The sequence below is a fragment of the Nomascus leucogenys genome, chromosome 3 (genome assembly GCF_006542625.1).
Source record: "Nomascus leucogenys isolate Asia chromosome 3, Asia_NLE_v1, whole genome shotgun sequence".
In the NCBI taxonomy this organism is placed as follows: domain Eukaryota; kingdom Metazoa; phylum Chordata; class Mammalia; order Primates; family Hylobatidae; genus Nomascus; species Nomascus leucogenys.
Genome location: NC_044383.1, coordinates 56759598 through 56775980, shown reverse-complemented (window position 1 = coordinate 56775980; position 16383 = coordinate 56759598). Strand labels below are relative to the sequence as shown.

The following is a 16383-nucleotide window of genomic DNA, read 5'->3' as shown; positions in this document are numbered from 1 at the left end:
GATTGAGAACTTGGAGCATCCCCCTTCCTGCTCCCTCTTCCCTTCCCCTCTCTCCTCTGTCTTCTACTTCAATCCGATGTTCCACTTCTCTCTCTCTCTCTCCTCTCTCTGTCTCTCTCTCCTCTCTCTTCTCTCTCATCTTCCCTTCTTCCCCCTCCTTTCTCTCTCCCTCCTCCTGGTTTTCTTTCCCCTGTTAGAGAAGACTGCCTTTTCTCAGAGGAAAGACTTAGGGTGAAGAAAACAGATTTCTTTCTGCCCAGAGGGAAAAATAAGATAGAATATACGATCTGAGAAAATTAGAGTACAGAATGCAATTAAACAGAAAAGAGGGAGTTAACAGGATATCCCAGCCCCTTGGTCAGTGAGATGAAGCATCAGGTGTGACTTAATCTCCCTCTTCCAAGAGGCTACCTCTTCCACTTGATTCTTTCAAATGAACAAATATTAACCAACAATCCAATCCACTTTCAATTGCTTAATTACTGTTCCTTTTAAGTGCCAACCATCTGACTTTTCCTGTTTCCATCTGTCCTGTGGAGCTATTTGGTATTGCATATCAGTGTTAATGTCTGAACTTTAAGGGATTTTTTGAAGAAAAAAATTATAAATAAATTATTACATTCCTGAGGTTTTCTGGTATGGCCTTTATGTTGGTAGTCAAAAAAAAAAAAAAAAGAAAAGGTAAAGTTTCAAAACATTTATTTATAAGTGACACCAGTGTTAACAGGACACTTGGATTTCTACTGAGAAAGCTCATCTTCTAGTTAGCTTTGTGTACATGTTGATAATCACTTTCTCAATTATTAACCCTTGAGTGAAATAAAGAAACCATTTAACTTTTGCTTTAAAGCTTAAAAAATAAAAGAATCCAGCTCACCAATGTGGTGGCTAACAGGAAGCTGAGGCAGGAGGATTGCTTGAACCCAGGAGTTCAAGGTGTGCTATGATCATGCCATTGCTCTCCAGCTGAGGCGACAGAGTGAAACCCAGTCTCCTGAAAAAAAAAATTATATTCAACATTGAAAAATTATCTTTGAAAAACAACAAAGTACGTATGTACTGCGTAGGGGTGGCTGCCAGCTAGGGCCAGCTGGTGCCGCTGGAAAAATTATTCATGCATAATTATGAAAATAATATTATCCAAAGTACCATATAGGACCACAAACACAGAGTCAGAGATAGTGTGCAGTGAGTTGTCTAATGCTAGTTATGCAGAGTCTTGGTAACTTCATATTTTAGAGCAATAAAAAAGGCAAGGTTTGCAAGTGTAACACATGCAGTAAGTAATCATCTTTATTTTATATATTCATGGGAAGTGCACACACACAGGAAAGAGAGGAGCCCTGGTGCTCTTAGCTTTGCCTGTCTCTGCTGGATGTGGACTCACAGAAAGACGGACACATCTAAAACCAAAAGTGTCGATAACTTTCTGATAGTAGAGGGGTTTTTATTTTTGTTTTTATTATTTTGTTTTGTTTTTAGAAACAGCGTCTGGCCTATTGCCCAGGCCAGAGAGTAGTATCGTGCTCATAGCTCGTTGCAGTCTCAAACTCCTGGGCTCAAGTGATCCTCCTGACTCAGCCTCCCAAAGCACTGGCATTACAGGCACGAGACACTGCACCCAGCCTGATGGTAGAGTACTTAAAAAGCAGGAATATGTTAACAAATATGCACTCAAATAAAATATAGTTTCAATTGCATCCTACATGAGTTTCTCAAGATTCCTTATACTTGAACAAATAGATAATCTATGAGAAACTGACAGCTTCAAATGTATGGGTTTCATTTAGCATGGCTTCTCATGTTCCCAGGTCATAAATCCATTTCTTATTCAGTGGCTCTATCACTCTGTCAATCTCTGGCTCACAGTTGCAGTTTTTCAACTCCCAGATGATGTCAAAATATAGAAAAATAGAACCCTGTTTAGTGCTGATGGACACTAACTCCTAACATCAATTTAATTCCAGGTGATTAGTTTAGACTAATCATGATAATCTAATTCCCCTTGCCAGTGATTGCTTTAGGAAATGGCACAGGTCCCAGTTTTGAAATGAAGCAAAACCTAAAAGAGGCTTCCAGCAGAGGTTGTCTCATTTCTGAAGAGAGACACAAAAAAGAACTTGTCTCTTCTTTCCTTCTCACAGTGTTTATAGCAGGATATGATTTTGGAAACAGCTACAAGTATTTTGCTACCAACCTGAAGAGGAAGCCAACACAAGGTGGAAAGGGAGGCAAACCAAGAAACTGAATTTGAGCCCTTGGCATAATATGCCTGGAATGCCTGCTGTTGGCAATAATACAGTACTTTATTAGCATCCAACTGGACCAGTGTTTCCTGTTATTTGCTGTTCAAAGCATGCTACATGATTCTGGTCCCTTTTACATACTACTCTCATTTTGATTGATTGCGCTCAGCAATGTTTCACTCTCCAAGGAGGGAAAATGAACTGTAGGTAGCAATGTTTTATCACATAAAACCTGAAGAGTGAAAAGCACAAAGTATATCTTGATTATTTTCATTCATAAGCACTTTCCAAGTTACAGAATATTAAGCATCGAATAATTTTTTTTTTTGAAATGGAGTCTCGCTCTGTTGCCCAGGCTGCAGTGCAGTGGCGCAATCTTGGCTCACTGCAACCTCCACCTCCCGGGTTCAAGGAATTCTCCTGCCTCAGCCTCCCGAGTAGCTGGGATTACAGGCGTGCTAATTTTTGTATTTTTAGTAGAGACAGGTTTTGCTATGTTGGCCAGGCTGGTATCGTCAAATTCCTGACCTCAAGTGATCTGCCCGCTTTAGCCTCCCAAAGTTCTGGGATTATAGGCTGAGCCACTGTGCCCAGCCTAGCACCAAATAATTTATCATCAAAATATATATGCAGTAGTTCTGGCCTTATTGAGTACCAAAAAATCCTTACCACTTTATCGTGTAGTGAAAAATAAATAAATAATGAGAGAAAAAGTCATATTTATACATTAAAAATCAAAGTCCTTCAGTTGGAATTCTCTTACTGTGTATCTTGCTGGACAGAAATCCTATTAACACAACTAGTATGAGAAAGTCTGCAGTGATATTTCTATCAAACCTGAGAAAATACACTGGGAATAGGTCCCATAAATGTAGTAAAACTCAAAAAATTATTCTCAAGGACACTAAATGTTGAATCAGAACCTATAACGAACAAAAATACTATAGAAAGCCAGTCATTGGCCCTCTAACCTAAACATGTACCAGAAAAATATTTACATCTAATGCATAAAAAGTTTCAGTCCCATCTTAATTTTTAAGTGTCACTGTCTGTATACTGGAAAATATAAACATAAAAAGAAATGTTTCAATGTCTTCTATTTTGGACATAAGGAAACTCACATTTCAATGAATTGCAACTGTACTAAAACCATAGATTCAGCTATTTTGCACTCAAGGGAGTACAGAGTTCGATAACAAAAATAATTTAAATTAAATCATATCCTTTTTAAAAATTTCTTTTTTTTCCCTTTTTTTTTTTTTTTTTTTTGAGACAGGTGTCGTTCTGTCCTCCATGCTGGAGTACAGTAGCAAGATCGCAGCTCACTACACCCTCAGCCTCCCGGGCTCATTCGATCCTCCCGTCTCAGCCTCCTGAGTAGCCCAGGCTGATCTTGAACTCCTGGGGTCAAGCAATTGGCCCCTTTCAGCCTCCCAAAGTAGAGGGGTTATAGGTGTGAGCCACAGGGCCCAGGCCTTGGCCTAAATCATATCTTTTTCTTTTTTTTTTTTTTTTTTTTTTTTGAAACACGGTCTCACCCTGTCACCCAAGCTGGAGTGCAGTGGTGCAATCAGGGCTCACTGCAACCTCTACCTTCCAGGCTCAAACAATTCTCATGCCTCAGCCTCCTGAGCAGCAGGGACTACAGGCCTGAGCCACCATACCCGGCTAATTTTCATATTTTTTGTAGAGATGGTGGTCTCCCTATATTGCCCAGGCTGGTCCCTAACTTGTGGGCTCAAGTAATCTGCCCTCCTCGGCCTCCCAAACTGGAGGGATTACAGGTGTGAGCCACTGCGCCTGGCCCTAAATCATATCCTAATAATAATTTTGTTGAAAATTTTTTTATAGATATCACAATGTATTTAGAGTAAATTAGCTCTTCTAGTAATTTAGAGCAATTGTCAGACAAACATTTTCTATAAAGGGCTGGACAGTAAATATTTTATACTCTGTGGCATGAAGTCTGTGTCAAAACTAGCCTCACTCAGGCTGGGTTCAAAGGCTCACACCTGTAATCCCAGCACTTTGGGAGACCAAGGCAGGCAGATCACTTTGAGCTCAGGAGTTGGAGGCCAGCCTGGGGAACATGGCAAAACCCCATTTCTTCAAAAGATTAAAAAAAAAAAAAAAAAAATTAGCCAACCATGGTGGCTCACGCCTGTAGTCCCAGCTACTCAGGAGGCTGAGGCTGAAGAACGGCTTGAGTCTGGTAAACGAAGGTTGCAGTGAGCTGAGATCGTGCCACTGCACTGCCGCCTGGGCAACAGAGTGAGACCCTACCTCAAAAAAAAAAAAAAATTATCCACTCATCGAATGCAGTGCAAAAGGGGTCAGATGCAATACATAAATGATGGGTACTGCTCTATCCCAATAAAACTTTATTTATAAACACATATGGAATTTTATATAATTTTATGTCATAAAAGATCATCCTTCTGGTTTTTTAAACCATGTAAAAATTTTAAAATAATTCCTAAACTACAAGCGCTACAAAACACAGGCATGAAAAAGGCTTAGTCCTATCCATGTACTGAATAGTACAATACTTCAATAAATAAAAGGCTGCAGTTTGGCCGGGAGCGGTGGCTCATGCCTGTAATCCCAGCACTTTGGGAGGCTGAGGCGGGCGGATCACGAGGTCAGGAGATTGAGACCATCCTGGCTAACACGGTGAAACCCCGTCTCTACTAAAAATACAAAAAATTAGCCAGGTGTGGTGGCGGGCACCTGTAGTCCCAGCTATTGGGGAGGATGAGGCAGGAGAATGGTGTGAACCCAGGAGGCGGAGCTTGCAGTGAGCCAAGATAGCGTCACTGCAATCCAGCCTGGGCAAAAGAGTGAGACTCCGTCTCAAAAAAATAAATAAATAAAAAATAAAATAAAATAAACAGGTTAACCTATTAAAAATCAATTTGAGGCCAGGTGCAATAGGTCACACCTGTAATCCCAGCACTTTGGGAGGCCAAGGAGGGAGGATCGCTTGAGCCAAGGAGCTTGAGATCAGCCTGGGCAAGACGGTGAGACCTTGTCTCCACAAAAATAAAAACAATTAAAAAATTAGCCAGGCATAGTGGTCCATGCCTGTAGTCCCAGCTGCTCAGAAGGCTGAGCTGGGAAGATAACTGGAGCCCAGGAATTTGAGGCTGCAGCGAGCTATGATCACACCACTGCACTCCAGCCTGGGTGGCAGAGTGAGGCTCTGTGTCCAACAACAACGACAACGACAAACAGTAAAATTAGACTTAAATATATATGTAAAATAATAAAAATAATAAAAATTCACTTGAACTATACCTAACAACCTAAATCGAATCACACTGCAGGAACATCAAACATTTAAATGTAAAAAAGAAAACTCAAACCATACCAGAGGAAACCATTAGCAAATATTTTATAGTCATGGAATAAGGAGGGCATTCCTAAGAATGAAACAAAATCCACAGACAATAAATATAAAAAGATTCAGGCTGGGCACAGTGGCTCATGCCTGTAATCCCAGCACTTTGGGAGGCCAAGGCAGGTGGATCACTTGAGGTCAGGAGTTTAAGACCAGCCTGGCCAACATGGAGAAACCCCATCTCTACTAAAAATATAACAATTAGCCAGGCATGGTGGTGCGTGCCTGTTATCCCAGCTCCTTGGGAGGTTGAGGCAAGAGAATCGCTTGAGCCAGGGAGGCAGCGGTTGCAGCGAGCTGAGACTGGGCCACTGCACTCCAGCCTGGGCGACAGAATGAGACTCCGTCTTAAAATAAAAATAAATAAATAAATAAAAGACTACGTAGCTATAAGAAATTACAAGAAAGTGTTTCTGCTCTAAAATGCAACCATCCACAAGATATATTAAGTTAAAAAATGGCAAGGTGCTAAAGAGTGTATTGTATGATGCTATCTATACAGAAAAAAGAAGAAAAGAAATTGTGTATGTGTATTTATCTGAGAACTAAGGGTACACAATAAATTAGAAACAGGTTTCTTACGGCCAGGAGCGGTGGCTCACGCCTGTAATTCCAGCACTTTGGGAGGCCGAGGTGGGCGGATCACGAGGTCAGGAGATCGAGACCAGCCTGGCTAACACGGTGAAACCCCGTCTCTACTAAAAATACAAAAAATTAGCTGGGCGCAGTGTCAGGCGCCTTTAGTCCCAGCTACTTGGGAGGCTGAGGCAGGAGAATGGCGTGACCGTGGGAGGCGGAGTTTGCAGTGAGTGGAGATCGCACCATTGCACTCCAGCTTGAGGGACAAGAGCGAGACTCCGTCTCAAAAAGAAAAAAAAAAAAAAGAAACAGGTTTCTTACAAGACATGATACTGTATAGCTGACAGACAGGACTTGGAGAGTATCTTTTTCATGAAAGGCACTTTTTGAATTTTGAGCCCAATAAAGATATTATATATTTAAAAAACAAAATTTTAAATTCAAATGAAAATGACCTAGCTGAATTTTTTTCAATTATTGGTTTACTAAAAAAAAAAAAATTAGCTTTTTTTTTTTTTTTTTGAGAAGCGGTCTCTCGCTCTGTCACCCAGGCTGGAGTGCAGTAGTGATATCTTTGCTCACTGCAGCCTCTGCCTCCTAGGTTCAAGCAATTCTCCCACCTCAGCCTCCCGAGTAGCTGGGATTACAGGGGCACGCCACCACACTCAGATAAGTTTTGCATTTTTAATAGAGACAGGGTTTCACCATGTTGGCCAGGCTGGTCTTGAACTCCTGACCTCAGGTGATCCACCCGCCTTCTTGGCCTCCCAAAGTGCTGGGATTATAGGAATGAGCCACCACACCTGGCTTTTTTTTTTTTTCAACCAGTTTCCTCAAGAAAATGCTTCAGGCAAGCATCCTTCAGTGGGATCATTGCTTGCGGTCATTAGAAAGTGACAGGTCAGACCAGACATGGTGGCTCATGCCTGTAATCCCAGCACTTTGGGAGGCCGAGGTGGACAGATCACCTGAGGTCGGGAGTTCAAGACCAGCCTGGCCAACATAGTGAAACCCCATCTCTACTAAAAATACAAAAATTAACCGGGCATGGTGGCGGGCACCTTTCATTCCAGCTACTCAGGAGGCTGAGACTGGAGGTGGAGGTTGCAGTGAGCTGAGACCACGCCACTGCACTCCAGGCTGGGTGACAGAGTGAGACCCTGTCTCAAAAAAAAAAAAAAAAAACACAGAGGTCAGACTCCTTAAACTACACTGAAGTTTATACAGACTTACAGAGCCATGATTGTCAAGCCTGAAGTCTGAATGGAGTTAGAAATACTGTGGTACCTTAGACAATCATGAGATTCTTCCCTAGGAATGTTTTAGTAAAATCAAAGTGGATTACTTTCCAAAGGTCAGGCATATACATTTATCTCCTTAGGCCTAGTAATTTAGAATGTGCTTCACTCCTTTACAGGTCCTTTTTTATTCAATATTAAAATAAATTCCTAGCCATTAAAAAGACTTTTATTCATTTATTCAACAAATAACTATTTAGTGCCTACTATTCGGCAGGTGCTGTGCTACGCCTCAGGGGCATTATAACATTGAACAATTCATTTCTAGAAAACAGCTTCATTGAACAACTGTTGAGTATATTATTTATAAACTTATAGAAAATATTATTTTCCCATTAAAAAATGGCCATTATGTGTAGACAATTTTTATTGGCAGTCTATGAACAATCTGAACTCTTTCAACATTTGCTTTATAGACTCGCTCCAGGTTTAGACATAAGCCAGTCAGGGAGTCTGGCATTACAAATGATATTTGGTCATCAAAAAGCAGCAGGATAGAAACTTCTAACAACTATTAACAGCCAGTTTACCAATACGTAAGCATAATCTGCCAAACATAGCTGGTGTAACTGGTGACTTCACACTTGAGCACTGCACATTTTCTTCTCAGCCAAATATGCGACAATAATAACAACACGGTAGGAGAAAGGTGCCTGTTGTTATAAGACATTTTCACATGTCTCATCTCATATAATCCACACTCCCACTAACCCCATTTTACTATCAGGAAACTGATTTTAAGATAAGTTTCAATAGGTGTCTAACTAGTAAATGGAGTTCAAACTGGAACCCAACTCTCCTCATGCTAAGGTTTATATTCTTTCTACTAAGGCATGGGCTTAGTGTTTATAAAATAAAATGCTTTAAGTAAGTTATCTAGAGGTGCACCTGAGTTAACATAATTAAAATTACCAGCTGATCCTTACAAAAAATTTCCTGAAGAAGGTTCTGACTAATATATACTAAAAGGCGCCGGGCGCGGTGGCTCACGCCTGTTAATCCCAGCACTTTGGGAGGCCGAGGCGGGCGGATCATGAGGTCAGGAGATCGAGACCATCCTGGCTAACACGGTGAAACCCCGTCTCTACTAAAAAATACAAAAAATTAGCCGGGCGAGGTGGCGGGCGCCTGTAGTCCCAGCTAGTGGGGAGGCTGAGGCAGGAGAATGGCGTGAACCCCGGGGTGCGGAGCCTGCAGTGAGCCGAGATCACGCCACTGCACTCTAGCCTGGGTGAAAGAGCAAGACTCCATCTCAAAAATAAATAAATAAATAAAAATAAAAGGCATGGCCGGTGGGGCACGGTGGCTCAAACCTGTAATCCTAACACTTTGGGAGGCTGAGGCAGGCAGACAGCTTGAGCCCAAGAGTTTGAGACCAGCCTGGGCAACATGGCAAAACCCCATCTCTACAAAAAATACAAAAATTAGCTGGGCATGGTGGCATGCACCTATAGTCCCAGCTACTTGAGAGGCTGAGGTGGGAAGACTGCTTGAGCCCAGGAGGTCGAGGCTTCAGTGAGCTTTCATCCTACCACTGCAATCCAGCCTGGGTGACAGAGCAGAGTTCGTCCCAAAAGAATAAACAAAAACAAAAAGCAAGGCATGGCCTTCCTTAGGAATTTGGTTTGGGGATTCTCTAACAATAGCAACCAATTGAGGGTGTCTGGGCTCATGGTTGGGAATTTTTGTTTGTTTGTTTATTTGTTTTGAGACGGAAGTCTCGCTCTGTCGCCAGACTGGAGTGCAGTGGCACGATCTCGGCTCACTGCAACCTCTGCCTCCCAGGTTCAAGAGATTCTCCTGCCTCAGCCTCCCGAGTAGCTGGGACTACAGGTGCATGCTACCACACCCGGCTAATTTTTGTATTTTTAGTAGAGATAGAGTTTCACCATGTTGGCCAGGATGGTCTCGATCTCCTGACTTCATGATCTACCTGCCTCGGCCTCCCAAAGTGCTGGGATTACAGGCGTGAGCCACCGTAACTGGCCCTTTTTGGTTCTTGATTATAATTCATCTTTAAATAGTTAAGAGCAACTTGTGCTGTTTGATATTCATGGCCAAGTAAAACTCTTTGACCCTCAGACAAACAGTATGATTTCATATATATGAAATATCTAGGCCAGGTATGGTAGCTCACACCTGTAATCCCAGCACTCTGGGAAGCCAAGGCAAGAGAATCGGTTGAGGCCAGGAGTTCGAGATCAGGCTGGGCAACATAGTGAGACTTCATCTCTACTAAAAATTTTTAAAATAAAAATAAATTGGGCCAGGCATGGTGGCTCATGCCTGTAATCCCAGCACTTTGGGAGGCCGAAGGTGGGCGGATCACTTGAGGTCAGGAGTTCGAGACCAGCCTGGCCAACATGGTGAAACTCCGTCTCTACTAAAATACAAAAATTAGCTGGGCGTGGTGGTGCACACCTGTAATCCCAGCTACTCCAGAGGCTGAGGCAGGAGAATCACTTGAATCTGAGAAGTAGAGGTTGCAGTGAGCTGAGATCGTGCCACTGCACTCTAGCCTGGGCAAGAGAGCGAGACTCCATCTCTAAATAAATAAGTAAGCAAGTAAGTAGTAAGTAAGCAAGCCAGGTGTGGTGGCATGCACCTATAGTATCAACTACTTGGGAGACTAAGGTGGAAGGATCACTTGAGCCTGGGAAGTTGAGGCTGCAGTGAGCCATGATTATGCCACTGCACTCCAGCCTAGGTGACAGAGAGAGACCCTGTCTCAAAAAAGAAAAAAGAAAGAAATATCTAGAATAAGCAAATGTATCAGCAAAAGGTCTCCTACTACTGCTTGACCCACAGGAAAGAGTCAAATAAGTGTTAGCCCAGTTAAAGTGAACGTTGAGTCTCTGCATCACAGCTCATGCTGTTAGTAGGAAGGATGCATTTGACCATTCCACAAGATTAAAATATTTCTTACTGAGAATCCAAGGGCCAAAGGCAGAAGGTGGAGGGGGTGATCAACTCCGAAACCTAGGTTCAAAAAGCACTTCTGTGTGACTTCAGAAAAGTTATCTATTTCTCAGCATCAGTTTCCCTACCTGTAAAATGGTATTAATCATTCCTATTCCCAGCAGTTGCTGGATCACATAAGTTAATGTGCCTGAGTGCAAGGCTGTGAGCCTTCTGCCTCTCCCTAAGACACAGGTGAGCTGCTCATCCAGCAGATGGAGATTGTCTGGAAGGGCCTATTGGGCTGCCTACTATGGTCTCAAGCTTTGAGCTGCTAGGTCTAGAGGCCTGACCCACTGGGAGCCCACTGGTGAGAGGAATGGCAGTAATTGCAAGGGCAGGGCTTGCAGGAAGAATTTTTAATAGAATCTGCTGCTCAGGAGCCTTACACAAATTCCCTGGGGCCCTGCTTCTTCCTACTCCCAGCCAGGGCAATATTGGGACCAACATGCTCTTAAGGGAACCTGGTGGCTTAAGACGGAATATTTTGAGATTCAGGTAGTGTTTTACTTTCCTGTGTGGCTATGAAAGTGATTCTAGAGTTGGCACTGAAGTCCAGGTCCCATCTTTTCTCATTTTGGAAGGCTTTCTGCTGACTAATCCAATATGCTTTTTTTTTTTTTTTTTTTTTTTTTTGAGACAGAGTCTCGCTCTGTCGCCCAGGTTGGAGGGCAGTGGCTATTCATAGGTGCAGTTACAGTGCACTAGCCTGGAGTTCCTGGGCTCAAGCCATCCTCCTGCCCTAGCTTCCTGAATATCTAGGACTACAGCCATGCACTACCACACCTGGCTAAATCCAATTATTTTAAATTAGCTGGAAGAAGAAGGACATTGGGGTTCTTCTTACTTCTCCTTGAGAGGACCAGATTTGGTCCCCAATTTTTAGAACAAAAAGATTTACATTGAGAAAGCCAAGGATGGATCGAAGGGAATGCAGAAGCAGTCACATAGTAGTTACATGCAGCAAGAAAGTCATCCTTTAGATTTATAAACTCCTTGTCATGTTGTTTCCTCTCTTGGCCCCTTCTCCACACTTTTAAACAAGCATGTTGTGGTCTAAGTTGAGAGCTTGACAAGGTTTTTGCTATAGTTGAGACATCAATCTCTTTTGTAATTGAATCTATTCACCAGGGATATCGTGAGCAAACCACGTTCAAGCTCTTTGTCTTTGTCCTAACTAGGCATTTACCATATAAACATAATAAGAAACAAGCCCCTGCAAGTCTTTCTTTTTAACCAATTATCTGGCTGTTTCTCTTGCTGTAGTCCTTCCTTCATTAAAAGCTGTCCAGGGGGTAGGGCACAATCTTTGGAAGCATATCTAAGATGCCAATTTCTTTGCATTTCAGTGAAAAGTAAGTCATCAGGGTATTTGGGACATCTCTTCAAGCTTTTCTTGATGGTCTATATCAGCATGGCCCCCTCCTTTCCAGCTTTCCTCATTCCTACTTTCGAGTCCGCTATTGTGCCTTTATGCCGTCAAATTGGGGTATACTCATATATCCATATAAAAAACATTGTTCTTTCTGTAGTCATTACAGGAGAGTCCAGTGTGATTTACAGAACAAATTGAAATCATTCTATCAAGATGTAACAAAGAATTAAGGGGAAGGGTCTGGGCTGGGGAATGTTAATTAGCCCCTAACCCATCCTATCATCTTTCTCTAGTTCACAAAGATAACTGTCAATTTATCCTCAATGTTCAGAATAATGCCTTATACCTAGTAAGCAATCAACAAATATTAAGTAAACTATTACCATAGTTTATTTACCTGCTGAAATTATATTTTTCTAATTTTAAGCTATTATGCAAAAAATGTTTCCAGTTAAATATTTGGCATACCTCTTTTTGAACACCTGTTTATCTGCAGAATAAAAAAGTTAAATTAGAATGTCTGAAGCAATGTTTTTCATTATAATAAATATTACTTCAAAGATTAATTAATTTTAATATTTTAACTTCAATTAATACTGCCAAATCTACCCCCACCCCTAGCAGTGGCTATCCTGATTTATACTTCTACTAAGAATATTCACTTTTCCACAAAATTGATATTTTCAAATTTCAGTTTTAGCCAGTGTGGGAGAAAATGGATCTCTCTATTGTTTTGCTTTACATGCCAACATCACTAGTGCAGTTAAGCATCTTTTTTATGTGGTCAGTTTTATTTCATTCTTACTTCTTCATCTATTGTCTATTTATACATTTGCCCATTTCTCTATAGGGTTTTTTTCTTATCTATACTTGTTTTCACTATCTATTCCAGATGTTAATTCTTTGTGCACTGTATGTTTCCTCTTTTTAAACTTTATTCATGGCATTTTTGTTCTATGAAACATTTTAGCCCATAATTCCACATCATGGAAGAGTAATTACCTTGCAAACCTCTCTTGTCTACTCCTACTCAGTAGCATCAAATCCAGTTGATTCAAGTCTTACCCTCTCTTCAGAGGAAATATAATGTGGTGATTAGAAGCATAGGCCAGATATGGTGGCTCACGCCTGTAATCCCAGCACTTTGGGAGGCCAAGGCGGGTGGATCACGAGGTCAGGAGTTCGAAACCAGCCTGGCCAAGGTGGTGAAACCCCGTCTCTGCTAAAAATACAAAAATTAGCTGGGCATGGTGGCAGGCACCTGTAATCCCAGCTACTCGGGAGGCTGAGGCAGGAGAATCGCTTGAACCGGGGAGGTGGAGGTTGCAGTGAGCCAAGATCGCACCACTGCACTCTAGCCTGGGTGACGGAGCAAGACTCCATCTCAAAAAAAAAAAAAAAAAAAAAAAGCCTAGCTGGGCAAGGTGGTATGTGCCTGTGGTCCCAGCTACTCAGGAGGCTGAGGTGAGAGAATTCATTGAGCCCGGCAGGTTGGGGATGCAGTGAGCCATGATGGTGCCACAGCACTCCAGCCTAGGCAACAGGAAAGAGGCCCTTCTCAAAAAAAAAAAAGGATAGACTCTGAGGCCAAATTGATGTGCTCAAGCAAAGGTTTTGCCACTTACTGTGTAACCTTGGGCCAGTTGCTTAACCTCTCTTGACCTCACTTGCCTTCTTTGTAAACCAGAGGTGATAACAGTACACCCATTTCACAGGGCTGTGGTGAGAACTAGATGAGTAATACATTTCAAAAGCTTAAATGTGTCTGGTGCATAGCAAGTGCTACATAAATGTTAAACCTTTCCTGCCCTTTTCATCTGCTCCTCCTTTTCCTTTTTTCCTGTTACAGCATTCCTTCTTTTTTTCTTACTATTTCCTCACTATGCCTTTGCTTGAATACTAAAAAGAAACTACTGGTCCAACAGCAGGCAACACCTCATGCGATTACTTTAAATGACTTCAAAATAATACAAATATATCCAGCATAATAGTTTACATTTTAAAGGTGTTACACCCATTTTGTTTTGAGATGTGTCAACAAAACCCGTGTTTCTTTTCTTTCTATAAGTTTAAAGTGTCCCCAAATCAATTAACAATAGAGAAAAGTCACGCTGTTTTAATTTTTCTCTTTATACTGCTATCTCCTGTTTCCCCTGTTTTTACACTTCTTTGCAGCTCACTTTCCTTATCTGTAAGATATTCTTAGGATGAACTTAGTAAGAAATGTGCAATATCTAGATGAAGACCCACCAGATAGGATGCTCTCTTGCAGACACGCAACTCACTGACTCAACCAATGAGGAAATTATCCCACAAAGCAGATAATCCTAATGGAGGGCAGAATTCAGGACTGAGCATCTCAGTGATGCCGCCGGGAACCCAGGCTTCTGTCCCTTCACCGGACTAACCGAGTTCGAGACCACACGGGGGTCAGGTAGCCAAGGCTGGGCTTTGACGGTAGGAATGAAGGAGGTGAGGGTGGCGCGCCGCAGGCCTGGGCCACTCCCTGAGTAGGGCGGCGACGGCGGCGGCAGCGGCTGCAGGCCCGGCCGATTGTGAGGAGACAGCGGTGCCTCCTGGGCCGCGCACCAGACCCTTCCCGGGGTCCCGGCTCGCGCCGCGGCCGCGCGAGGCGCGCTCGAGCGGAAGTGGCGGCGACCCCGCCGGAAGCGCGCGGCTGCGGCGGGGGAAGCAACCCAGAGCCCTCCTCCCGCCTGCTCTGTGTAGGAGACAGACTGCGGAGCCCACTGCCGGCGCGCCGAGAACCCAGCAGCTCTTGAGTCCGGGAAGCAAGGGTGGGCGGAGGGCGAGCCAGTGGCAATGACCCAGACCCGGACGACCCCCATTGCCGAGCCAGCGGAGCTGCTTGGTGAGTGGCCTCCAGGCGGCATCTCTTGCTCTCAGACCAGAGGGGGTTTGGGGGCCCCAGGCTGTGGGGCTGCCTATTCCCATGCCTTCAGTTCACCTCGAGATGAGGTGAAAAACCCTAGAGACCCTCGGGAGTCGGTCCACCAAGGGAGGTTCAGACTCCCCAGGAATGCTGCCTGGGGAGGGGTGCCGCGGGGAGTGGTGACCCAGGCCCACCCTCTGCAGGGCACTTAAAATGCTCCACATCCCCAGTGAACAGCCTGTCACGCGTCACACCGTGGTGTATTTGAGATCCCATCTGCCACTTGGGCTGGAGGGAAATGAGTGTCCTTGGGTTTCTTGTCATTGCTTCCTGCGGATTCCATTTTACTCCTGTTGGTCTATGGCCTCAAACATGAATTTGAAGAATTTTGCCCTCCCTGGCAGTATTGGGAAGAAGATTCTTTTGTTCAAGTCCGTTTGGACAATTAGTTGGGAGTATTTACAAAAGGTCGGGCCGGGCACAGTGGCTCACACCTGTAATCCCAACACTTTGGGAGGCCAAAGCGCAAGGATCGCTTGAGCCCAGGAGTTCGAAACCAGCTTGGGAAACAGAGGGAGACCTTGTCTCTACAAAAAATTCAAAAATTAGCTGGGCATGGTGGTGCACGCCTGTAGCCCCAGCTATATGGGAAGCTGAGGTGGGAGGATTGCTTGAACCTGAGTGTTTGAGGCTGCTGTGAGCTGACATCGCACCACTGCATTCCAGCCTGGGCAACAAAGCAATTGGTGGTCGACTCTCCCCCTGGAAGGTATGGGACTTTGCAATCTTATCTAGGTTGTGTCTTTTTCACTGAAATCACGAAATCACTAAGGTAAGTAGGGAAGGGTCAAGATAGGTAATGAGTGAGGGGACACAGACACCAATAAAAGTTCTAACTTTGAGGACTCCTCCAGTATTCTTTTCATCCTAAAGCTTCTGGCCTATCAGCTAGTTCAGACACAGCCTAGGAGTCTCAAGCCAGTACAGGAACAAGAAGGCAGGTTGCCCTCTTGGGGCAAAGCTGTGGCCCCACCCTTGATGAAGAAGGCCTGTAGGAACCCAGGACCTGTGAGCAGGTAGAGTCCTGAAGATTTAAGATTCTGTGGAGCGGTATGTGCAGTGCCAGTGCGCAACCAGCAACTGATGGACAGGAATAGGTAGAGCTGCTCTGAGTGCATTCTTTTGGCAAGCCTGGGCCAGAGGCACACAGGAAGGAATTAATCACGTGGTATCATAGGCCAGGTGTGGAAGCAAATGAGCCAGAGTGGAACCAGGACCAGCCAGGTCCAAGGCAGGGAGAAGAGTTCCTCTAGCTGACACTGACAGGAAAGCAGAGTCAAAAACCTGGAATGATTTGCTTCAAAGACTGGATGCTGCCTAATGACCTCGAAGGCCAGTGATACCTGGACTCTTGAGTGAGCAAGGCAGATTTTGGAATGAGCACACAACTTCAAGTAAGCCCAAACGTGATTACCTGTAGTTTCTGCTGCTCTTAGAGGCAGAATCATCTGAGAACTGATTGAGGAGTGCCTGTATATCCCAGAGACTAGTGCACTCTAGGATAAAAGGAGTCATTCAGCCCTTACTCTTGGTTGGATGCAGGGTGTAGTTTTAATAAAATGTCACAGAACAAATTT

General features: G+C 43.6%; 2 protein-coding genes across 2 annotated transcripts in view; both read right to left on the bottom strand.

Annotated features, from left to right (window-relative positions):
• The window catches only part of KHDC1 (KH domain containing 1), a 66759-nt gene that overhangs the window by 7248 nt on the left and 43128 nt on the right, over window positions 1-16383 (bottom strand).
• On the bottom strand, window positions 955-15356 carry LOC115834428 (SKI family transcriptional corepressor 1-like). Its single transcript, XM_030809329.1, has 2 exons — window positions 14107-15356; window positions 955-994 (listed from the first exon to the last, which is right to left on the bottom strand). The coding sequence occupies exon 1, from the start codon at window positions 14745-14747 to the stop codon at window positions 14184-14186; it is 564 nt and encodes a 187-aa protein (XP_030665189.1). The 5' UTR covers window positions 14748-15356; the 3' UTR covers window positions 955-994; window positions 14107-14183.

What these genes read in the sequence shown, in the direction of transcription:
- LOC115834428 (XM_030809329.1), bottom strand. Translation starts at nt 14,747, where the DNA reads ATGCCGCCTGGAGGCCACTCACCAAGCAGCTCCGCTGGCTCGGCAATG.